The sequence below is a fragment of the Vanellus vanellus genome (assembly GCF_965231255.1).
Source record: "Vanellus vanellus genome assembly, chromosome: 1".
Classification (NCBI taxonomy): Eukaryota; Metazoa; Chordata; class Aves; order Charadriiformes; family Charadriidae; genus Vanellus; species Vanellus vanellus.
In genome coordinates, this window is record NC_138905.1 from 210,879,709 (window position 1) to 210,903,584 (window position 23,876).

A 23,876-nucleotide genomic window follows, 5' to 3' on the forward strand; every position below is an offset into this window, starting at 1 on the left:
TAGGAAATGACCACTTAAAATTCTTCAATTTAAGGTGCGCTATAACAGCGGTAAGAAGTTTCCAAGTAGCACAGTTGTTCTACCTCTCTCGGCTTAGCTAAAGATACAGCAACTTCAGGCACCCATCTTCGGCTATTGCTGCTGGTACCTGCCTTGCTTTTAGGTAGTAATATCCTAGATGAAAAGGGATTCAAAGAATATTCAGTGAGGACATATGGTACAGTCAGCCTACATACTGCTTTTCTTATAGACAATTCCTCACCCACAAATTTTATCCAGAATTTAACATGCTTACTCTACACTTGTACAATATTCATATTTTCTGAAACTGGTGTTTGTCAATATGCATTATTAACGTCGGTATCTGATATACAAAACACACAGCTAAGCTGTCTGCAGCAGTTTCCTACACTAGAGGTGACTGAAGTATCGAAAGTCTTGTGGCAAGCTGTTAGAAGTTTAGAAATTAATAGCTATTGTTACTCCAGTTCTAAACTCCACACAGAACAGCAGCAAATTTATTATTTAGAGCATTCAAAGTGATCAAAGGGATTAAGGCATTTTCCATTTAAATTTTAATTAAAGAAATGTCCAAGTTCACAAGATTGCTTTGGCAATCAATTGTAAAGGTCTTAATCATCCATTAATGTCTTCATGCCATGTTCAAAGATGCACTACCAAGAATTTCAAGGCTGTCCTGCTGTTGGAAGCCTCATCAGTCTGTTTTCCATTAAAATTAGGAATCCCTGTTTATTCAACATTAAAAGACAGGCTCTCCAGGTCCCTATCCATTTATTTTTTTTTATTGTTTCTGCAGCTAGGTCTGAAAGTCTCGACAAATGTCTTCACTGCTAATGTGCAGTGCTTGCACTTCTGCAAGACAAGAGAAGTCCTCTTGCATCCATTGCTTCTTTTCAGAAGGGGACAAATCCCGCAACTGCGAGACCCTAGTAGCTTCACAGTGATACTATTACTTGGTAATGACGAGCTTATTTGATGAAACGGCTATCACTACATGCAGACCTGGCAATTTAAGAACAGTGAAGTGTAAAGACGCATTTAAGTTTCATAGGCTCATCTTCTCATTACTAGTAAGAGAAGATTCATTGTGTGGCCAATAGCCAAAACAGCCTCGATATAACCAGATGTGCCAACAGATGCAGAGTTCAATAATGAATAAACCCCCTCTCTGCCTGTAATCGTACAGCGCCTGCTAGCCCAGCAATACGGGACCCAGCCTCACACATGTTGCATAAGATTCACCCATCTTTCAAGAAGATCAAAAGACTATTTTCAACTAGTGTTTTTTCATTTTCGTAAGTTGTCTTGGCTAACTCCTCAGAAGCTGAAAAGCAAACCCTTTTTCACTCACAGTTCAGTTGCACAGACGCAAGTACTTCAAGAGACTGAAATAACAAGATGTTCCACACTGGCAAACGCCAACAGAAGTACAATAGCTGCTTTGGATACACACTGAGCAGCAGCTTGCCACAAGCAGTTGCTTAATATGTGTTTCCTACAACTATTCTTTATTGCTCAAGAATACAGCAAAATAACAACTGTCACCATATAAGTATGATGTTCAATTCAAACATTTTCTATGTGCAAGATGTTCTCATATATATAGACACACACACACCTTGTAACACACAATATAAACGTTAAGTCTGAACCAGTTCATACAGCCAGCTTTTAAAAAGACCTTTAACAATTAATCATTAAAGAAAAGCTTTGCGCAACACCTTACTAGAAGCTTCAAGAAGGCTACAATTACAACCCAAAAGGCAAAAACATGACTTTTTTTATTTTAAAAGAACTCAAAAGAGCTAATATTTAGGAGGATATTATTGTTTCCCTGGATGATAATCAGTGCCACTGGGGGGGGGGGGGGGGGGGAGGGCGGGGGAGGGAGAACAGCACAAGTGTGGAGATCCAAGGTCTACTGCACGAGTTACCTGCTTCTATTCAGACATGAATTTACACAAGTCACCCACAAACTCAAATTATCAGAATTTTGCAAGCAGAGTAAGACCCTTTCCTCTACATGCTTGCAAAAAAAACAAGGACAGAAACCACAAGCAAAGTAACTGGCACCACATAGGGTCATTTGTAGCCATCAGAGAGAAAAGACATTTGCCACATGCTGTGACTTCGTAACACTCTCAACTTAAACCAGTCACCAAGTAAATATATCTCTCAAAAAGAAATGGGTCACCCAGAAGCCATATCAATGTACAAACGCCAACACAAGAACATCAGCAGTGAAGACTGTTCCTTGAATCTTAAGTTTTGTTTAGTCTTAATTCTTGACAAGGAAGCTCTGCTTTTCCTCTGTTGTCCCACTCCTAATCAAACAAGTCCATGATCTTCCACAAGGACAGCCAATCCCTGTGGTATGAGCCACTAAAAGGCTTATTGATGACACAATTAAATTCTAACAATTTTCTTCTTTCAGGAACATTTGCAAAGCTTTATTGAGAAAAGGTAGTGGCATGGGGGGGAAGGGAATGACTCTGAGCAGACACCTTTCATGCAGGAAAGGCTACTGAATTTAATCTTATCAAAGAAAAATACATTACTCAGCTACGTTACTCTAGATAGAGCAATCCGCAAAGATACAGCTAAAAGGAACTTTTTCAAAATTTGTATTTTATGTAATTGAAAAAGGTTTTATTACAAACACTACAATGGACATATCTGTACAGGAAATAAATTTGGTTTTGCTTTCTTGTGTTACCCCATAGGTTCCATTTCCCTTTGCTGCAACGGGCAGTGATCGTTCAAAGCACAGTGATGATTCAAAGCCCCCAGGAGAGGCTGACGATTATTAACATGGAGTTAGGGCAGCCATGAGGAGTTCCATTTTATACACAAAGTTACGCCCTTCCATTTTATTCCACTGAACTTCCTTGAATGGTCCTCGAAGATGATTCCATTTGTTGTCTTGCAGTACATCACCTTTGGGGAGGTCCTTGCACTGACTCCGTGGAAATTGAACCATTACTTTGCTGCCACTTTCTGGACCGTTACGTACTGTGATGAACAGAGAATTTTATGAACATTTTTACACTGTATGAATTCCTTATATTAAGTATCTTTCCTCATGTATGCTATACATTACTCCTACTCAATTCCAAACATGCTGAAATCAAACAAGGGAAGTTCTTCTCTTTGAATTTTCCCTCTTGTCTCCCACTTCTCTATGATTTTATTGCTTTAGCACTGCATGTTCTTGGTTAGAACAAGCCAGAGAAACGTTTGACAAAAAAACCCACTCATACACTTTACAAATACATTTCTTTTTCCCTAATGATGCCAGGAAGGGCAAAAGTTGTTTTTGCAGATTCTTACCTTGGATGTATTTGCCACCACTCTGTTGAAAAAAGTAATCAAAACTACATTGTTTCTAGTGGATTTACCTCAAACTGACAGGAATGAAGTCACTCAGGATAGCTGTTGCTTTTAATCACAAAATTCTTCAAAATTTAGCTATCCTATCCCCATCAATGCATGCTTGGACAGTCTCCCTATCTTACTCACAGGTTAACTGATCCTGCTTATAAATCTCTTGACATAAAAAGGAAGCTGCATGAGTTTAGTCATGAGCTGCCTCTTCATCCACACAGATCTTCTGTCACCTTTGCACAGCTTCCTGCACGTAGGAATGACCATCCTTGAGCTTGAAAGGGGCGATCCTTGACAAAAATAATCTATTGGATTGGACCCCTCTTCTCTCCATCCCATAGGATGGTATCCCAAAGGATTCTTCCAAGAAGATCCCTGAAGAGACCAAACTCGGTTCTCGTTAAATCTAGAGTTGTAATCCTGTTGTTAGCCTTGTTCCCTTCTCTCAGGATCTTGATGGTTTCTGCAATCTGTTTTTTCTGCGCTAATTCTAAGAAATATTTTCAAGCCTCTGTAAGTTAAATCAGGTTTATATTAAGTGGCTTACTGGGCAAAGTACTGATTCTATTTAGGTGTCAATTCCACACACAAGAGAGAGAGTCTCTAGACTTTTGTAGAATAATGTCAATTTATAGCAAAATAATCTAGAAACAATCTCGAGAAGAGACTTACAAAGCCTGGAGAATTCACTTCAGAATTTCATGATTTTCCATACATTTGCAATAGGAAACAGTACCTGAAATGGCATAGTCTCCATTTGGTGATGCTACAGTTATTGCTGATGCATTGCCAATACTCTCCACCGGCCCCAGTCCAACATGATTACTGAAACTCAGCACATGCCATCCCATAACTTTTGCAAGCTGCTGAACTGCATGTACTTGGTGCTGTGACATCTGAAAGATAACAAGAGGTTCACCTTCTGTTCAATATTTGCACACCACAGAAAGAATTGTGTACTGCTTTTACCAAGCCTTTTTTCTTCTGCTTTACAGTTGTTATTTATAAAAGTGACTTTGCCTTATAAGTCCTTTAGTTTCAGAGGAAGTTGTTTGGTTGTTTTGGTTTTTTTAACATACATGCTATGTAAGTGCTAGGAGACTTGTGTCATTTGAATTTAGACTAGTTCCTTTGCAGACAGAGAAGACCACTGTATTAAGCACACTATGCAGTCAAATGAATTTTTCATATGTATATGGGCTTATTATTTTAAAGTATTGCTTTCAGTTCACAAAAACCTTTATTTAGGTCTCAAGAACTAAGAGATACAAACAGGATTTTGAAATAATCCTTTCTCTGAGTGGAAATGAGACCTCTGCTGTAAAATATGTAAAATCTATGAGAGTATTACTGTAGCAAACTCAGGAAAGAAAAAAAGTTGAGGTTGCATAATGCATAATTATCTCCATTAATACTCAAGTGTAAGCATTGAGGTTTAACAGCTTAAAAGTTTAAATGCTAATGTTTTTCTGTATCAAGACTTAACACTTGTAACAAGGAAGAATCTAGCAATGTTCAGCAGTTCTCTGTGAACAAGTCTGAAAAAACTTGACCAAAAAGAGATACCATCAGCAGAATCTGTTTCAACTTGTTTTCTGTGTCACGGAGTTTCATATAACTGCAACAGGCTAACCACTGTTATTAAAGACCTATATTTTGACTATTTATAATGCATACTAGGGAAACTGTCACTTCTGACTAAAACCAGCAGCTTGCTCTAAGCAATTAAGAAAACACAGTTCATTCAAATATCAGCTGATTTAGTAATGGCTGATGCAAAGTGAACATTAACAAGACAATGTTGAAATGACAGTAATTGTGGGGTCATTAAGATCTCTACTCTAGATAGGATACAGTAAGTTTCATATATTGGATACCTTATTGTCTGCTATGACTCTCACTGCCTTGTTCTGAAGTAAGCAAAAATCTTAGCACTCCCATAACGAGTAGCAAAAAGAAATGTATTTTAAATGTGAAAGGAAAAAATGTTATTACTACTGACCTTAGTAAAAACTGGCATATTTTAGTTACAGTTTCTAAAGTCACTATACAAACACACTGAAAAATTCAGTCGTTTACCTTCCTATTTTCACTATCTTTATTTGAAGTTTTCTAACATTTTCTACGTTGATAAAGGTGAGATTCTAACTTATTGTTTCCCAAACGCTAGAAGAAAGGGAAGAATAATGTATATGAGTCTACCTGAGATAAAAGGAAATCCTGCAGTTCTTGCTCTTGATGGGACAACGTAATAACTCTTCCATCTCTATGCACAACTCTGATCTGTTCAACTCCAATGTTCAACTGTAGTTGTATGGATCTGTGAAGACAAGATACATATTCATTCAAAAATGTATTAAAACACTTAAGAAAAGAGGAAACTAAGAACACGGAATCCCTCTCATTCATCGACAAGAACTCTAAAACGAGGATGGTGCAAAGCCTATGGAATACCACAGCAACTCCAAAAATTTCAGTTTCATTGCTTAACACAACAGCTCCCTCTATACTGCAGGGGACATATTCTGTGGCATGTTCCCAAATCTGGTCCACTGCCTGTTCAGGGCAAGGAGCCTCCTAAGGTGCTTCACAGCCCTGCCACTGCCCTGCCCCTGCCACTGTGCCCAGGTCTGCTTCCAGAGGCGCAGGGAAAAGCGGAGTGTACTAGCGGTGTGGCCTGTTCTATCCCACAGCCAAGATCTGGGCAGCATGCGTACTCTGGAACTGAGACTGCAAACTGCACCAATGATCGCAGTCTGCTCCACACTGTGGACACAGCCAGAGAGGACAGCTCAAAAATGGAAAAAACAACTGATTCACCCATTGTCAACACATTTTCTTAGGGTGGCTGTTCCCGCCTCAACTCAGAAAAACACACACACACAAATAATGGACTCCTACTTGTATGTCTGAAGAGAATCTAAACATATAAAACACAACTTGAGCACACTGCCATTGTTGCACGCTTCTACAACTAGAAAGATACATGCATTTTAATACTTACTTGCATATTTGTTCATATCCTTGAGAAGTTATTAGAACTTTAACACTGGATTCATAAACATCATTTATATTGGACCAGTGGGCCTGAATCTGAGGATCCTCAATACGACTAGCCAGACTGTCAATGGTTCGAGCAGTTCTGGAAGACAAAGATGGATTGCAGCCACAATAATCTAGGCAGTTTGTGCTGTTGTCTTTTTTAAACAAAATTAGTTTATTAGGTTATTAGTTTGGGGGTGGGGGTTTTTTGTGGCACTCACAAAAAAAAAAATTGCAAATTTTACAGAACCATGTAGATCAAAGTTCTATTTCAGCACCAGTCAGATGCTAATGAAGCACACTTGTTTACTCCAGATATTTTACATGCATTCTGCAGAAGTACTAAAGTGATATTACTACTCAGTATCGGCTACTACACAGCAAAGAATACTAAAAAGGATTTATGCAGCAACAACTATCAGCAGCCTACGTCAAAACTGTCACAGAGATCTCAAAGAAATCTGACTTGTTTCTTTTTTTTTTTTTAATAGCTGAGTGTTGTTTCCTCATATTGATGATATGTTATTAGTTCTTATTACTTAAAAATAAAGACTATTTTAACAGTGAAAGAAGTAGCTGGTTGTAAGAACATTGAAAAAAGGTAAGTTGTATTCTACATAATGGCACATTTTATTGTAACTTTAACAAGAATAGCCTGCGACCTACCTGCGTCTCAAAAAGATATGTTTTGCCTGCTTTATTATCTTTTCCAGAAGTCCTTCATTCGACTGTAAAGAACTGATATCATTTTTATCAAAAGCCTGGGGTCCTGCAAGTCTCATTCTCTTATGGCCAAAAGGCGCGCTAGCTGGATGTGGCATCACTGTTGAGCTCAGGGTTTGCTTGTGACACTGCAACAAACAACAGATGTTATAAAAGGAAGTGACCAAATAATATATCAGCAAGAGATAATATGCATGCTACAATATGCTGCTTCACATCAAGTTTTTAAAGTGTATATACTTTCAGAAAGTGCAACGTTTTTACTTTATAAACTTGACAACACTTTAAAGCCAGCTTTATACTTATACTTCGCCTCCCCTGTTTATGCAGGTCTTTCAAACCTTATGGAAAGTGATTTTTAAAAAAAAGTGCTACGTAACAAAAATTTGGTAGTATGGCAGTAGCTCCTACTAATAAGTCTGCCTTATATACATCTTTGGAGACAGAATGGTCAAACAAAAATAAAGGAAGCACTTTACAGATAAAAATTGAGGTACAAAGATTTAGCAACCTGTTCGAAGTCAAGAAAGGAAATTCACAACAGAGCTAGACACGGAGCCAAAACTTCATGAAACCTAGTTCACGTGTTTAAAACACTGGACTATTCCATACGACTGCATGATTTGCAGAGCCGTGCTCTAAGGAGATGAACGCTCCCTGGAACATGGTTTCACAACTGCTTAGACATATAAAATTGTGCTCCTCTCCTGATCAGACACAACCTCAACCTTCTACCCCCAGTCCTTCCACTAGATTTTACAAGAATCTCAAACACTGAAGCAGAGAAGTAGACCTCAAAAGAACCAAAAGAACCAAAGTAACTGATGGTTCTTTCTTTACGAGCGTACTGTCTGAACAGATGCTTACTGGAAGTACTTGACAAGCACTAATTGGACACAACAGAAAAAGGGAGATTGATAAGCTGTACTGGAAAAACCTTGTATGGCTTTTCTGGAGAGAGCAGCTGGGCCTGAGATTAAGTAAAGAACTTTCTTTACTTAGCAAAGAACTCCCTGACCACCCATACATACCAAAACTGTACCGTAGGTTGCTTTAAACAAATGGATAGAAATTGACTGGCCTCTAGTGGCACTCTGTTGTTACAACAGTGCCACATGCTATGTAGAAGTCTGAACAATAGCCCAAAAGCTCTGTTATGTGACCATAAATGCATTACCTCTCTGATAAGTTGATGCAAATTATGCTCCAGAACATAGAGATGATCCTCTGGGTTCTGTTTTTCAGAAGCAGACTTTTGTGATTTTTTGTCATTGGAAGAGTGACACAGAGAAATAGACAACTGTAAACCTGCACAAAGCAGATTAAAAAAATAAACAAAGATGCTGACAGTTTTCAAGCACACTACTTAGAACTGCTTTTTCTTCACGTTTTATAGTCAGCAGTTTTTCCGCCAGTATTCACCGTATCAGAGAAAAATGAAAGAATGATGTTGACAAACACAGCACCAAAGGCAAGTAAGACTTGCTACTCACTGAAGTGTTGACAGGCCAACTATTAACTCACTAGATGCACTTCGCACCAATTTCTATGACTCAATTCCACACAAAAGGAATCCCCAGGACCCCAACTCCTTCCCCAAAGAAGGAATGGTTTACCATTATATAAAATTTAAGCAATCCAGAAACACAGTTCTTCATGTGATAAAATCAGTTGTGTACCCTCTGTACCAGCTGACTCTGAGCCATCTTTATGTTGTTTAATTATCCTCATTGAAGAGTATTAGCCTCCATTCTTCTGAAGACCCATTAACTCAAGTCTTAAATTTCACCTGCATGTAATCCAGGAGCAATGACTTATGCACAGCTGCAAACTGCAATGTGCACATGGCATTACAGTTGACAGCTTTAAATCCTACTGACAAAAAACACAACCACAAAGAAAAGCAATCCAAAATCCATACAATAAAATATGAGTAAGTTAGAAAAATTCAACTAATGCACTATAGTTTCTACAATTAGCAAGCAAAATTTAAGTTGTGGGAAATTCTGTTTTTCAAGATTATCTTTTTTAAAAATTTTTTTTAAGAACAGAGTGTTAAAAAAGGTCACATCACTCAGAATTTCAGTTCGTGTTTAAGCAAATAATTGTAGGTTAAGAAGTCTTAAAAAGTCTCCTACCTGGGAAAGGTTGAGAAATTATCTGATTTTTCACAACAATGTGAGGAATTTGTGATTTAATTTGAACAGCTTCTCGTGACAGCTGAGCAAAAATTTCTTTACATAAAAGAACATTCTGTGCAGTCTCCAACTTTGTCTGCCAGTGCGGAGAACCTGAAAATATAAATCACCATTTGCAGAAGGGAAGAGTAAAGAGAAACTACTTAGCTTCAGATACCAGATACTGTACAGGAGCTATGAGTAATCGCTAAGATAAGGTATTAAGTATCTCCTATCCAAACTGAGTATTTCAGAATTTTATCTCAGTTAAGCAAGCACTTTAAGATAACACTAGAGCACTTCACTTCAATTTTGCATATATGTATATTGTGAACTGCAACTCCCTTCTGGAACTGCCTGTTACATTCCCAGGCCTTTGTGAACTCTACCTATGATCCCCTGCTTCTTAATTTGCAATTTACTGTCAATGATACATCTAGCTTTATTAAAGTCACTCTACAACGAACCACCAAATAACGTTAAATTCATGTACGTGCTTTCACAGTATTTATAGGTCCAAAATTCTTGGAAGATTCTGGTCTGAGCAAGTACACAAGCTCTATACCCTGAATACCATATGAAACATCTACTTGATACAACATCCTGTCTATGTTCAAGACAGCACCAGCATCTGTGTCACCGATCACTGTGAAATAAAATCCTAACAGTTCTTTTTAAACCTAAAGAGTTAAGGATGAATTTTTAATCCCAAAGGTTTACACCTTTGATACTGTCACATATCAAATAAATCAAGATAGTGTCTGCCACGTGAGCTGCTGGTAATTAACGCACATGCTGTCAGCACACTTTCAGATTCAGAGAAAACATACCAGCCACAGAAACAAACAATGCATTTTGGGCAAAGTTAAGAGTGAACGGACATTTAGTCCAGTTGAGCAATAGCTTTGTTTGCTTTTGGTTATGCGCTCGAACCCTTAACAAATAACAAAAGGTGCTTCAGAATACCTAAAATATAATCCTAGTAATTTTATTTCAGAAATTGAGTAAACACATATGAAAAATTGACGGAGCACACTTTGAAAGCATCATCTTTCCAAAGTCCAAGCATCACCTGCACAGAAAGTTTCCATTTAAATAAGAATATTCCTGTTCACTTTTCTTTCAAGCTAGAATTTTCAAATGAACATCAGATGCAAACACATTGTTGGAGAACATGCTCAGAAAACATCATATAGCTAGCTATACCTGGTTTTGATTTTGGCATAGGTCTTTTAAAAAGATTGACTGTCCCAAGGTCCCCAATGTCTGGAGCTTGTTTCTGAATAGAAACCTAGGCAAAAGAGGACATTATTTGATATTTGTGCTTTGTTGCAACAATACAAATAACAAAACAAAGCCCAAGCTATATTATTAAAGTTTCTCTGGCAAACCTTTATATAGGCTGATCCTTCTAAATCACTTGGAATTTGAACATCTAAAGGACAGTAATCCTCAGGTATCTTTTTATCCAGGTCAATGTCAGTGTTCTTTATCACCTCAAATGTGCCATGATGAAGGAAAAGGGAGCCTAAGAAAGGAAGGAGAAAGACATACATATTATAAAGCATATTCTGCAAATAATGAAGCTCATGTCTCCATTTTGGAAGAATATGTATTTCTAAATCTCCAAACCTCAATAGTTGCACTTGACTCAAATGTCTTAATGAATTCTTAAAAAGAAACAGGTAAATTAGAAAGCTCATTTCAGCACATCTCAGTCCTCCAGCGTGTGATGGGCAATATTTTACAGTAAGTCAGCAAATAGCGTTTAATAGTTATGGGAGAAAACCAAGTGTTTCAAAATGGTGTCAGCAGAAGCAGGGAAGGAGAAGAAAAGGTGTTTGGTTAAAACAAGACAAAAAAATTAACTGCCCAAATTTTTGCAAGCAAATAGTTTAAGGTGCAACACCCCTACTGATTTAAAGGAGTGCTGATGATGTTTAGCTTTCAGTCTTAAAACTATGACAGTGTTCTGTCTGTAAAAAACAGCCAGACAGCCAGTCATTCAGGTGGGACCAATAAAGGCAGATGCCCACATCTTTTGCATCTCTTTAACATCCAGAGCACAGTTCATCTAGTTTAGTAGAAATCATCTAAAAAGAGACAGATGGGTTACATCTACAGCTTCTTCATGAAAACAAGATTGTGTCCAGTTCTGGGCCCCTCAGTTCAAGAGGGACAGAGAGCTGCTGGAGAGAGTCCAGCGTAGGGCAACTAAGATGATTACGGGAGTGGAGCATCTCCCTTATGAGGAAAGACTGAGGGAGCTGGGTCTCTTTAGTTTGGAGAAGAGGAGACTGAGGGGTGATCTTATTAGCGTTTATAAATATATAAAGGGGGAATGTCATGAGGATGGAGCCAGGCTCTTCTCAGTAGCAACCAATGATAGGACAAGGGGTAATGGATTCAAGCTGGAACACAAGAGGTTCCACTTAAATTTGAGAAGAAACTTCTTCTCAGTGAGGGTGACAGAGCACTGGAACAGGCTGCCCAGGGAGGTTGTGGAGTCTCCTTCTCTGGAGACATTCAAAACTCGCCTGGACGCCTTCCTGTGCAACCTCATCTAGGTGTTCCTGCTCCGACAGGGGGATTGGACTAGATGATCTTTTGAGGTCCCTTCCAATCCCTAGCATACTGTCATACTGTGATACTGTGAAGATTAGGAACCCCAAATTTGACAGTGATGACAACTGGAGCCTAACATAACCAGTTTAGATGTCTGCTTTGTATCTATGTCTTAAGTTTGTCAAGATCCTGTATTCAGTCCTTCACTCCATAATTGGGTCTAGAACTCTGGGTTGGTTACCCTCTCATACTGTAATCCATGACATAATGCATATTCTCAGTATCATTTCTCATAAATGTAGGAATAATAGGTAAAATAAATCCATCTTCACACAGAGAAAAATGCAAGATCCTCCTCTATTTGTTAAAAACACTTTACAGACCAAATATAGATAAAAGCTAAAGATTCACAAGGGCTACCTGTCAACTGTTCAACTGCATTGTCTATAAAGAATTGCTTCTGTAAAGGAATCTTTACTATAATCCTATACAATCAGCTTTTAAAATCACTTTCTAAGTTGAGGATGGCAGGATATTTTCCCTGACAATAAACCAAGTTTCTTTCTTTTATAATTCTGTCTCATAACTATAATAATATTTTATTAGCTGATATTATTTGTTATTAAAAATATTCCGTGTTTTTCCAGTTACAAAAAACTGTAAAATATTAATATCCATTCTTGAGAAAACCAAAAGATCGTACTGTATACCTGCACTTCTGTAGCTCAGATCGCCAAGAATTTTGTCTCCCACTTTCCTCAGCTTCCAGTGTTGTCTCAGCCTTAGCAGTTCAGAGTTGAAGTCTCTTTGTCGCTTATTTTCCTGGTTTTCTGCAACCGATTTGGATAGTCTTTCTGCACCTTTCAACAGAATTTGAGCTGCTCCAGCTAATGACTTCTTTTTTGAAATCAACTGCAGAAACTGAGGATTCTAGTAACAAATAAAGAGAAAAACTTCTTGTATCTTAATTCTCAAAATATTATTAGTGGAACTAATTGGCAGTGACTGATAACTTAGCTTTGCTAGACATTCAGTAACTTATTTAGAATAACTTTCATGACAATATTATATGGCCACAAGTAGCATTTTGACTTACAGCTTCAGCAAAAAGGCCTGTGAAACCAGCCTCACCTCCCATTGTCAGCCTTCCCCCAACCCATAAAGCACTGTACCAGCACATCGCAAGGAACATTTTACTAAATCTTGTATATATCATACACCAAACCCACCAGTAAAGTCTTCGGTATCAAGTTAGAAGAACTACACAAGTAGGTACAATGTACCTGTTTTGGAGGAAGGGGATCCTGCACAACTGGATCTAGAGTCATGAACTTTTTATCCTTGACAATACTAAGAACATCATACAACACACACATCTCAGTCAAGGCGCTCCTTAAGTTGTTCCTCACTGAATCCCAAGGCCAGAGGGATGGCTGAAACTTTACCAAGCCTAAAAATAAAACAAAATAAGTGAAAACAAAGGATTGTAAAAAGATATGGTGTAGGACTCATTCTTAAACCACACAATGATCGTAACGGTGTGAAGTACAACATAACGGCATGATATCTGGACCTATCCTTTTCCACTCTTGCACTGTAATTTGCTGGGATTCCGTCATAAATATCCCGGCCGGATTCACGGCCAACCGTGGGTATCCAAGGGGGAAGGTAAGCCAGGCCCAAGCGCCTGCGGGGCTGCAGGCCGGAGAGCCCACAGCTGGGCAGGCCTCCCTCAGCTGCAGCTCGGCGAAAGAGCTCAGGCTCTGGGCTCAGCCGCGGGCCCGCCGCCCCTCACCTTCCTCATCCTCCGCCTCGCCCGGCTCGGCCCAGGCGCGGCCCGCCGAACCCGGTTCGTCCTCCTCGGAGCCGGAGCCCTGGCTGAAATCGATGCGCTGCGCCAGGCGCGCCAGGTTCTGGGACATGGAGAGCGGCTGGAGGTAGGTCTCGCTGCCATCCAGCCCCACCTCCTGCACCTGCTTCTCGCACGCCGACTCGATACTGATGCGCACCACCGGCACGCCCGCCATCTTGGTGCGACCTCCGACCGCCGCGGCCGGGCCTACGCGCGCCCCCCGCGCCCACTACGGGTGCCGGGCGGGGGCGTGGCCAGAGCCGGGCGGGCTCTGCTGTCTCCGGAAGGGGCTCGGGAGGGGGCGGGGCCGCCCCTGAGGGGACGGCGGCAGCCGAGGGGGCGCCCGGAGTTGCTGCTGGCCCGTTTCCACGGCCGATGGCAGTACGCGGTCGCTTTCCTTCTCCCTCTCACGGCGCAGCCACGGGGTTTGCTCCTCAGAGGTGCGGGCATTTTTCTTTTACAGCTTTATTTTTGACGAGAAGGTGGTTTAATTCCCTGTTCTAAACATAAATTCACTTCTGGTTCCCCATCACCAGTTACAACCATGCAGGAAGCTCAAACAAATAGTAAAAAAACCTCCACAATAATATTGCAATGAAATTGAAATCCAGTTCAGGGCTCTCCAGTTCAAGAAGGACAGGGAACTACTGAAGAGAGCCCAGTGGAGGGCTACAAAGATGATAGAGGAATTAGCCTGGAAAAGAGAAGGCTGAGAGGGGATCTCATCACGGCTTATCAATATCTAAGGGGCGTGTGTCAAGAGGATGGGAACAGACTCTTCAGTGGTGCCCAGTGACAGCACAAGGGGCAATGGGCACAAGCCCAGGAAATTCCACACAGGAAATTCCATCTCATCATGAGGAAAAACTTCTTTACTCTGAGGGTGGCAGAGCACTGGCACAGGCTGCCCAGAGAGGCTGTGGATTTTCCTTCTCTGGAGATACTCAAAACCCACCTGGATGCATTCCTTTGCAACCTGCTGTAGGGGAACCTGCTTTGGCAGGGGGGGTTGGACTAGATGATCTCTCAAGGTCCCTTCCAACCCCGACCATTCTGTGATACCATTTGAATTCAGTCATAACAATTTCAATTACACATACACTCTGAATTTCTCCCTTTAACACAGTTAAGAAGTCAGCACTTTACTGCTACAGTGTTTATTCTTGACTCTGATAAATGTGCATAATTAAAAGAGTTATAAAAATCAGCATTTGTATTTCAGAAAGATTGAATTGCTATGCCTGCACCGGAGCTTCCTCTCCGTTTCAGTCTCTCCCAACGAGGTGCGTCTCCTGGGGCCGGTCGATGCGGAAGAGCAGCTCGGCGGGCAGGAGGTACCCCAGGTACTGCACGCTGTCTGGGCTGGTGTCCTGGTGGTAGTGGCCTCCTTCCCCGTGGTGGCTGAAACAGTGGGTGTGCTCCACGCGCAGATCGAAGCCCTGTCACCAGAGAAAGGCTCGTGAACATGCATTCATGTGAGCAGTATTTAGAAGCTATCAACCACAGTCCAACCACTAAGCAGTGAAAATTTGCAAGATGCTTGTGAAACTAATAAGACAAAAGAAGAGGAGCTGTACAACAGAGAGAAAACAAAAGAATTTAGAAACCCTGACAGCCCCCAACTTTTGGTGTCAATCTCACAGATTTCCCTTTTTTTTTTTTTCTTTCAAAGAATCATAGAATGGTTAGAGTTAGAAGGGACCTTAAAGATCATCTAATTCCAAGTCCTCTGCCATGGCCCGGGACACCTTCCACTAGACCAGGTTGCTCAAAGTCCCTTCCAATCCGACTTTGAACACTTCCAGGGATGGGGCATCCACAAGTTTTCTGGACAGCCTGTTCAAGTGTCTCGCCACCCTCAGAGTAAAGAATTTCTTCCTAATATCTCATCTAAATCTCCCCTCTTTCAGTTTAAAACTGTTACCCCTTGTCCTATCACTACACTCCCCGATAAAGAGTCACTCTCATCGTTAAAAATGTCTTCCTTATGTCCAATCTAAATCTACCCTCTTTCAGTTTAAAACCACTGCCCTTGTCCTGTCACACCTGTTGGTGAAAAATCTGTCCTCATTTTTTATATAAGCCGCTGTTAAGTACTGAAAGGCCCCTATAAGGTCTTCCTGGAGCCTTCTCTTCTCCAGACTGAACAACCCCAACTCTCTCAGCCTTTCCTCATACGGTCAGAGGGGTGGAACACCTCTGACCATTTTCATGGTCCTCCTCTGGACCCACTCCACCAGGTCCGTGTCTTTCTTGGGGCCCCAGAGCTGCATGCAGTACTCCAGGTGGGGTCTCATGAGAAGGAGAATCACCTCCCTTGACCTGTTGGCCACACATCTTTTGATGCAGCCCAGGATACAGTTGGTTTTCTGGGCTGCAAGAGGATACTGATGAGTAATGCTATAGCATTTGAATGTCAACTTCTACTGCTTTTCTCTGTAGTGACAAATCTCTGTAGTGATTTCCAAAACCATAGGCTTAGCTGAGTGCTGTTGAGCTTGCAGTGGATACAGATGGAAATAACCCAGCTGCATCCATCTCACAAGTTGCATTGGTTCTGAATGGAGCAGCTGTTGATGGCTGTTTTCCAAGTACTCATCAGTTGATTCTGGGAAGACACGCACAATTTAGCCTTAGGCCAAAGGCTGCCACATAATAACAGAATAAAGTCACACGCTTGAACATATCCAAGCCTACAGTATGTCTCATTTTACTCTGAAAAAATATTCTTTATATTACTTATGACTGCATCATTATTTATGAAATAGCCATTTTGATCTATGGTTTCCTGGTTACTATTAAATAAATAGTCTTCCTAATGATGCACATCTTAGTGCTTGTGAAAGATGCTAAATAACTTTCTAGCATGAGGCTTTGCAGACTTTAACTTGCAACAGCAATGAGACACGTGCTTCACGTATTTCAACACAGCATTAGCAGAGACCATTCTTAAGAAACTGAACTACATGAACACATGGTTAAACAAGCTCCCATGCTCTTGACATGTCTCCTCATGTGGTCACCAGTGAATGCAACTATCCCGTTGAGTCTGCATCCCAAACGCTTGCACACTTGCAATTGGAACTGAACCATTAAATTCAATCCACTATGAACAGCCACTAGGTTTCAGAACAGATTGACCTAGCCTCAACTGAATCCAGTGACAGAACCAAGAAGCTTCTCTTTCATTACATCACCTCTGCAAAAGCTTAACACAACATATACACACCCCTGTTCTTAAAAGGAAAATCACATACAAAACAAAATTCATAACAAGTCTCAATTTACACTTAGAAATGAGAAAGGGACTCACTGGATCTCTGGAAACTATTACTGTCTGACAAATCAGTGGAGCCTTCATTTCAAAGAATTTTAGCCAGTTATTCACATCCTCATCGGTGTTCAGAGGACAGGCAGAAAATTCTGGAGGCTACAGTAAAAGTAAAAGCTTTATAAGTGAAAGGAAGACACTTGTATCAAGACATTTTTTCTCTAGCAACTTTCCTTCGCTTTTCCCCTCCCCAATATTCTGTTCCAATTCCTTCTTGCCTAAAAGCAGCTCACCAGTGCCCATTACTGTGTTTCTCCCAGAAAAAGAAGTGACCAGAATATTGATTCTTTCATTGCACAGGTAGCGGGAGAACTACTGAAATGAGGATTCTCTTCCTGGTATATTTTAGAAGCTCAGTTATTTTGCAAAAAAGTCTATTGCTTCTTATAAGTATCATTTCAGTTCATGTATTTAATTTCAATTCATTTTACAATAGGTCTACAGTTTTTTAGCTGCCCACAGATTTCAAAAGAAAAGATGATGGTATTAAGGCCAAGTAATACAGCACCATTAGTTTTGCAACGTCAGTTCTGTAACATCAGCTCCTTACTCTAATATGCTGCTTATCCTAACAGTTTATGCATACATTTAAAAATACAAAACAAAGTCAAGGCACTAAGATGTTACACCCTCATTTATACTCCTGTTTTCAGAAGGATGAAGAAAGTTATATGAATTGAGAACAACTTACCATGATGTGAATCTTTGCTTTCCCCTTCTGAATGACAAATGTACCACCCATCCCAACTGGCTTTTCTCCATAGTGTTTCTCTAAAATTTGTCTCAGACAAGACACAAAGTTAAGTTCCCCAGTTCTTCCATTGGCTTTCACTTCAATGACCTGGAGAATAAAGTTAATTTGTCACTGCTGTCTTCCACTGCAACAATCTGCAAAGGTCTGTGAAAGCTGCTCTGAAATTCTCCCAAGTTTATGACCCAAGATTACTTTTTGAAAAAGTGAGTTTCCCTGCAATTGCTGCCCCACTTGCATCATTCTAGTACCTGACCAGCTCTCTTTCATGACATTCTGTTCAACGCTAGCTTTGCCTGTGAAGGGTGCTGGGCAGCAAGTCATTCACTTGCACATGAGGCAATGGTATGAGAAAACCCTTTCTGTCCAACAGCTGGCTTCCACTCTGTTCTAAAGAAATTCTTGGAAACAGAGAAGACTGCTCAGTTTCCATGCAGGAGTCAGGTTTTTGACTGCTCTGCCAACACCGTTTTGTGCTAGCTGTGTTGGAGGAAGCACTTCTACAAAAAAACAGACAAGTTCCCAGACCTGATTTACACAAGTCAGTCATTGTATAACCGTTACATTAAATCACTGCTCATTTGGACTGGATATGGATGGATGATTTACGATGGAAAATTTTTAGTAAACTAATACTTATCCCTCAAAAATTCAAATGCCCCTCTGTCTCCTCCAATTCTTCCCCTCATTCACCAGCACCAGTTCCTTATGTTTGGATATTCTTTCATGGAATTACTACTTTACTATTATCACAGAAAACTGATAGGAGTACATTGAAGCATGAGTTTCCCTTCAGCCACAAAGCTCTACAGGAAAAGTCACCTTTGATCCAAGTACGTACCTTACCAGGTTGGCCCTCACTGGCATAAAGGTTGGCCAACAGCCCAAATTCGCAATCGGTATATTTACTGCTGTACTTCTCAAGGAGGCACCCTTTATCTGCAGGATTTATCTGAGCAACGTAGCTCCCGTTTACAGCAGGCTTTTTTTCACTCTTAGTTTGAACAATAGGGATAAGCTGAGAAAAAGAACATGTAAAGAATAAGTCAAACAAGTTGACAAGAACATGTAAGAGTCAGTCAAACAAACAGAGCACACATATATGTGGTTTAAGCTTTGGCCATGATCCCAAGAAATAATCCCCTTTATCACACAGCTCTCTCAGGATAAGGTCTGTACTTGTAAGAAAAAGACACTAATATTGTTATGTAATTGAAAACTCCAGAAAACAGTTTTACTTTCTCTGGAGAGTTAAATTTAATGTTATGTGAATATGAATGCTAGTGTTAAAAAACAAAAAAAAAAAGGAAATAAAAGAAGAAAAAAAAGTCTAATCATTGAGATCTGAGGCCTGCATGCAATTATGGGAATTCTGTGTAATACTTTCTCAGTGTACAATAACAACCACCATTATAGTGGCCCAAATTTAATGCTGAGATGGTCTACCTCATCTGCCAATAAATGCATCAAAAGGAGATGGCAAGACCAGAGGTTTAGGCTTGAAAAGACTCCAACTAACCAAAGCCTCCACAGGCAGTAGTTTTTGTCTCCTGCCTCTCCTGCAGGTGAGCATTTTATAGGTGGCATCTTTAAAATTGACAATGGTAAAACAAAGCCAACCAAGAGACAGGGAGTATTTCAAAGGCATTTACCAGTAACTTGAACAAGCATTTCTAAATCTTGTCATTAAAAACTCTGGTCAGGTCTTTGTCAGTCAGTTTCAAAAATCATGTTTCTTGCAGGCTTCAAAGCAATCACATGCTTCCTGGAGAATTTCAAGTTAAAAATTAATCTCTATTACCTCAATAGTATGCACCTCATTGGATGGCCCTCATCTGAATTCCTTCTAATGTGTTTTACGTGCTTTTGGCATGAATGGTGTTTATTAATGTTTTGTTGTAAATGGTAAATACCCAGTATGATACTGCTCTACTATTATGATACTTCCATGAATTCATTGAGAACCATCACACTTATTTTCTGACCTCAGCATTCACTCCAAGAATCTTAGATGAAGCAGCTCCAGCTCCAAGAATGAAAGCTCCAGGCAGCTCTATGTCTTTTGCAACTGTATTTAGATCGTAAACCTGCAAAAGAGAAACAATCTTTTGATTATGGTGTGGTGCTCTCATCTGGAATTGTCATTCTGTTCACTGTAACCTCTGGATGTATTTAATTCACAATGCCCTCATTAGTATTTTGGATAATTAGATTGGTTTCTGAACAACACAACATTTGGTAGTAACAAACTGGGTACCTGTCCATCTGTTTCCTGAAAGGCAGAGTTTGCATGTATGTTCCCCTGCCATTTTACCCCAAGCTGAATTGTTGTTCTTACTGAAAATTATATTTGTGTAAAATAAAAAATGCAAGGGAATATCATATAGAGACAGATAGGGTGAGGTGTCAGAAAGAAGGCATGATATTCTTGAAAAAAACAGTAATGTGAATCCAGTGTTGGACTGAAAATGCAAATACAGTCAGTTTTTACAAAGAAACATAGCTGTGACTTGAAATCACAGGCATGCAGCAAGCCATATAGAAACATGCAGATAAGCCCTTTGTCAGTATTTTCTTCCATGGATACTGTCACAGTTGGTATGTCTCCAAAACTATCTTGCATTTGACAGCAGGAGAAGATGAACCATCAATGATGATATGCTATTTTTGCTACGATGTGTCACATTACCTGACATAGTCTACGTTTAACACATGTCAGAATCAATCTCACAAAACACTGAAAAGTAAGTCTTTTTCACAAGTGGAATCTTATAGTATCCATTAGTCCTTAGTTTTGTTTATATTTCAACAAGATATGGCTTTTCTTTTGATAAATGTATTAAACCTACAGCCACAGGAAAAACTCACTTTTTCTTTCTGTACAACAGGTATGAGGTAAGGAACACCTCCCACATCTGCTATTCTAGGCTTTCCGCAGATTCCTGGAAGAATACAGCCAGTTAGCATGGTAAAATGTTTTTTCCTAATAATCTTAAATAAGCATGCAGTCTAACCCACCAAAGCGCTGGTTCCTCAAATTTCTAAAACCCTTTGAGAACACTATTTCCCTACCATGCTTAGATAAAGTGTTGCACTATTAAGAAGTCCAAGGACAGTAAGACCTAAAATGATTCACAGTAGGATTTAATGCTAGGTAACCTGTTGTAAAATTAACATTCTCTAAGCACAAAAAAAAACCCAAACAATTATGGTAGGCAACAACTGCCATTTGCCAGTTCTCTTGCCCTCACCACACACTGGATACCCCCACTGGGACTCCACTTGCAAAATGTCAGGAAAGCTTGATGCTTCAAGTCTCAGGAAAATTCATCCCACTTATTTGGACATGTATTTTAAGAAGGGATGAATCACCTTCTGGAGGTGTTTCTTTCACTCTGTTGATGACAAAGGGAACTCAATTAAAGCTCTCCCAATATCTTTAGAAGATCAAAACCAAGGAGGACCAGGTAGAAATAATTGGAACATTCGTAGTGGAAGACAGGAATGCTAGGTTACCTTTAGCTGGAAAGTTAAAGGGTTCCTGAGTCAGATCAGGACAGTCTACAACAGAGACTTCAGCATCAGCAAAGTTTTCTTTGAGCCCTTTCTGCAAAACTATAATAAAGAATAATGCCAAAGTTATTGACAACAAAAAATTACCAAGAGTTTGACAAGTTACTAACAACAATAGATATATCTATTTAGGCTTTATTTCAGCAAGATACATTAAAGGACTTATGCTTACCCTAAGTAACTCCATTGATTTAAAAGTTACTGTCTGTGGGCACTTGTTTCCTGAGTCAGAGCTTCAGAGAAGTGCAAAAGCTTGTTCAGATAATTGTTAGCTACCACATTAATTAATTTTAAGAATTTTAAAAACCTTTTAATTGAAATACAATATCTGACTGCTCCTGGTAGCACTAGGAACAGCACAATGTGAAGTAGCATGGGTAAACAAGCCCCATTCAGCAGTGGTTTTGCTTCACAAGAGCAGACAATTACGATCATGATCAAATACCACGCAAGAGCAAAGGAGGAAGTAAGTTTTAGCTGAAGTGACAATCAGTTCATTAAATATACTAACTATATATCTCAAACCATCTCTGCTGTCTGGAAACTTCTGCTGTCACAGGATATTGCCTAGTATGTGTACATTCATGTGGAGATTTACTGGCAAGTGCCACTGTCAGTACAAGACAGAGAATGAATGGTGCTGATGATAATGAACAGCCCCAAATCTAAACTTTTGGGTTTGCTTCACATCAATGCTTTTAGGCTCAGAACCTGCAATGTCACTCAAACAGCAGGGAAGATTCTGACTTAGACAAGTGCACTGTTTGGAAACAACTTCCAGACCTTAACTGAATGTGGGATTGCCTTCACTTACACTGCTTCAAATAAGGTCCAAGTTCTTTCATGCCTGGGGGTCTGCTTTAACAAATGTCTCAAACTCAGGAAGAGAAAATCTAATCTGTGATCTCAAATCAGGCAGTTCCTTATTTACTCAGAAGACTTCCCTGTGCCTTTGTTTCCTCCAGTTAGGATTTCAGACGTACCTTACTTCTTGGGAGCAGATTTACCAAGCTGTTGACCACAAGGGTCAGTAGAAGGTACTTGGCAGGTTTCTAAATACATCTCAGTACCTTCTGGTAAGTGGAAAAGGACAATAAAAGGGCACTTCTCAAATCATACTCAAGAGCTGAACAGCAACAAAATTCAGAGCTTACAGGAGGTCCTCAGGACAGATGGGGGGTCGGGAGGGGGGAAATTCTGCTTCACAATCCATCTTTTCTGCTACTGTTTTAAGCTGTTCTATGGCAAGTACACGCTGTTGTCTACTGAGCCCACAGGTCTACAGCAGCCCTGGCCTATTGCCCCAGCCTGACAGCTACAGGGTGAAAAAAGCACTAAGAATCGCTCACAGTACTGCTGGGACCACACTCTCTCAAAGCATAGAAATGTCAAACTGACACAGATTTGGGAGAGTGGCAGACTGAACTTGAAGACCTCTCTGAAAGAAAAAAAAACCTTTAGTACATCTGCTGCAGGAGACAGACTGCTAAAAGGAATAATGCCTTGCTACTAGGGCAAGGAAAGAAGCTCATGAGCAGGGGGGGTTGGAGCATATCACCTCCAGAGGTCCCTTCCAACCTCAACCATTCTGTTAGTCTGAGCACATTCTGTAAGGGCTTTGTAAAGAAATAAATAAAATGTTTCCTGCGGTCCGGTTCTAAGGCAATCGTCAAAAGAGGAGCTAACTAGGTTCAAGCAAGAGGACCTGCCGTGCCATACTGCATCTTGTCAGCTGTGTTTTCAGTAGTCTTGAAAAAGAAAGAAGTACTGGAGCGTGGAGGGGGACAGATGATCCCATATGCATAAATAAGTTTGGTCTGTAATTGTCAAACTTTCACAACCCTTGCACAAATCTGCAAATGCACCAGACAGTTTTAACGGGTAGAGAGCGTGTTGGTGTGCTTAAATATCACTTGGGGTTTGGGGGAGGAGTCATTGTTTGTTTTAAAGAAATAATAGCATATAGAAAAATAGTACTTTTCTTTACATCTCAGTGTGCTAACAGCAGGAACATTCTGCATGTACTAGCTGTAGGAAGGTTTTGATAAGAGCTTTAAGATAAGTTTGAAAAGTACACTATAAGTTCGTAAAAAGTTACATGCTGCATGACTTACCCCCTGCAAGCTCTTCCAGACTTGGAACATGAAATGCAAACCTTTCGACTTTGGCCATTTCCTAATGGGTGCTGATTTCTTCAGGTAAGAAATTACAATACACCACACTGTAGGAGCGACTGATCTGTCAACAGGGATAAGAGTTTAACAATTAAAACAGGCTGTTTTCAATATGTTACTTATTTTTCAATTTCACTCAACAATACATAGACAACAGTAGAATTGTAGTTCTGTCATGAAAGGAAAGACTAACAGCTTCAACATTAATTTTCTTTTGCACTTTGGAAGATGTGTCTGTCAGCTCCATAGCTGGCTCAGAGCATTACATATGCTAGTCCTCAAG

The 23,876-nt window shown here is 40.0% G+C and overlaps 2 protein-coding genes across 2 annotated transcripts; both read right to left on the minus strand.

Moving 5' to 3' along the window:
* Window positions 1-2,196: 2,196 nt before the first annotated feature.
* On the minus strand, window positions 2,197-13,954 carry MED17 (mediator complex subunit 17). The gene is made up of 12 exons (XM_082498234.1): window positions 13,708-13,954; window positions 13,196-13,362; window positions 12,623-12,842; window positions 10,739-10,875; window positions 10,554-10,638; window positions 9,309-9,461; window positions 8,348-8,478; window positions 7,114-7,298; window positions 6,410-6,547; window positions 5,608-5,725; window positions 4,142-4,301; window positions 2,197-3,033 (listed from the first exon to the last, which is right to left on the minus strand). Exons 1-12 carry the CDS (start codon window positions 13,937-13,939, stop codon window positions 2,828-2,830), a joined length of 1,932 nt encoding a protein of 643 aa, XP_082354360.1. The 5' UTR covers window positions 13,940-13,954; the 3' UTR covers window positions 2,197-2,827.
* A 1,021-nt stretch (window positions 13,955-14,975) lies between these two features.
* LOC309672839 (ester hydrolase C11orf54 homolog) lies at window positions 14,976-23,729 on the minus strand. Its single transcript, XM_082484450.1, has 8 exons — window positions 23,534-23,729; window positions 21,363-21,461; window positions 20,715-20,788; window positions 19,832-19,933; window positions 18,688-18,864; window positions 17,787-17,936; window positions 17,078-17,194; window positions 14,976-15,203 (listed from the first exon to the last, which is right to left on the minus strand). The coding sequence occupies exons 1-8, from the start codon at window positions 23,589-23,591 to the stop codon at window positions 15,030-15,032; spliced, it is 951 nt and encodes a 316-aa protein (XP_082340576.1). The 5' UTR covers window positions 23,592-23,729; the 3' UTR covers window positions 14,976-15,029.
* Window positions 23,730-23,876: the final 147 nt, after the last annotated feature.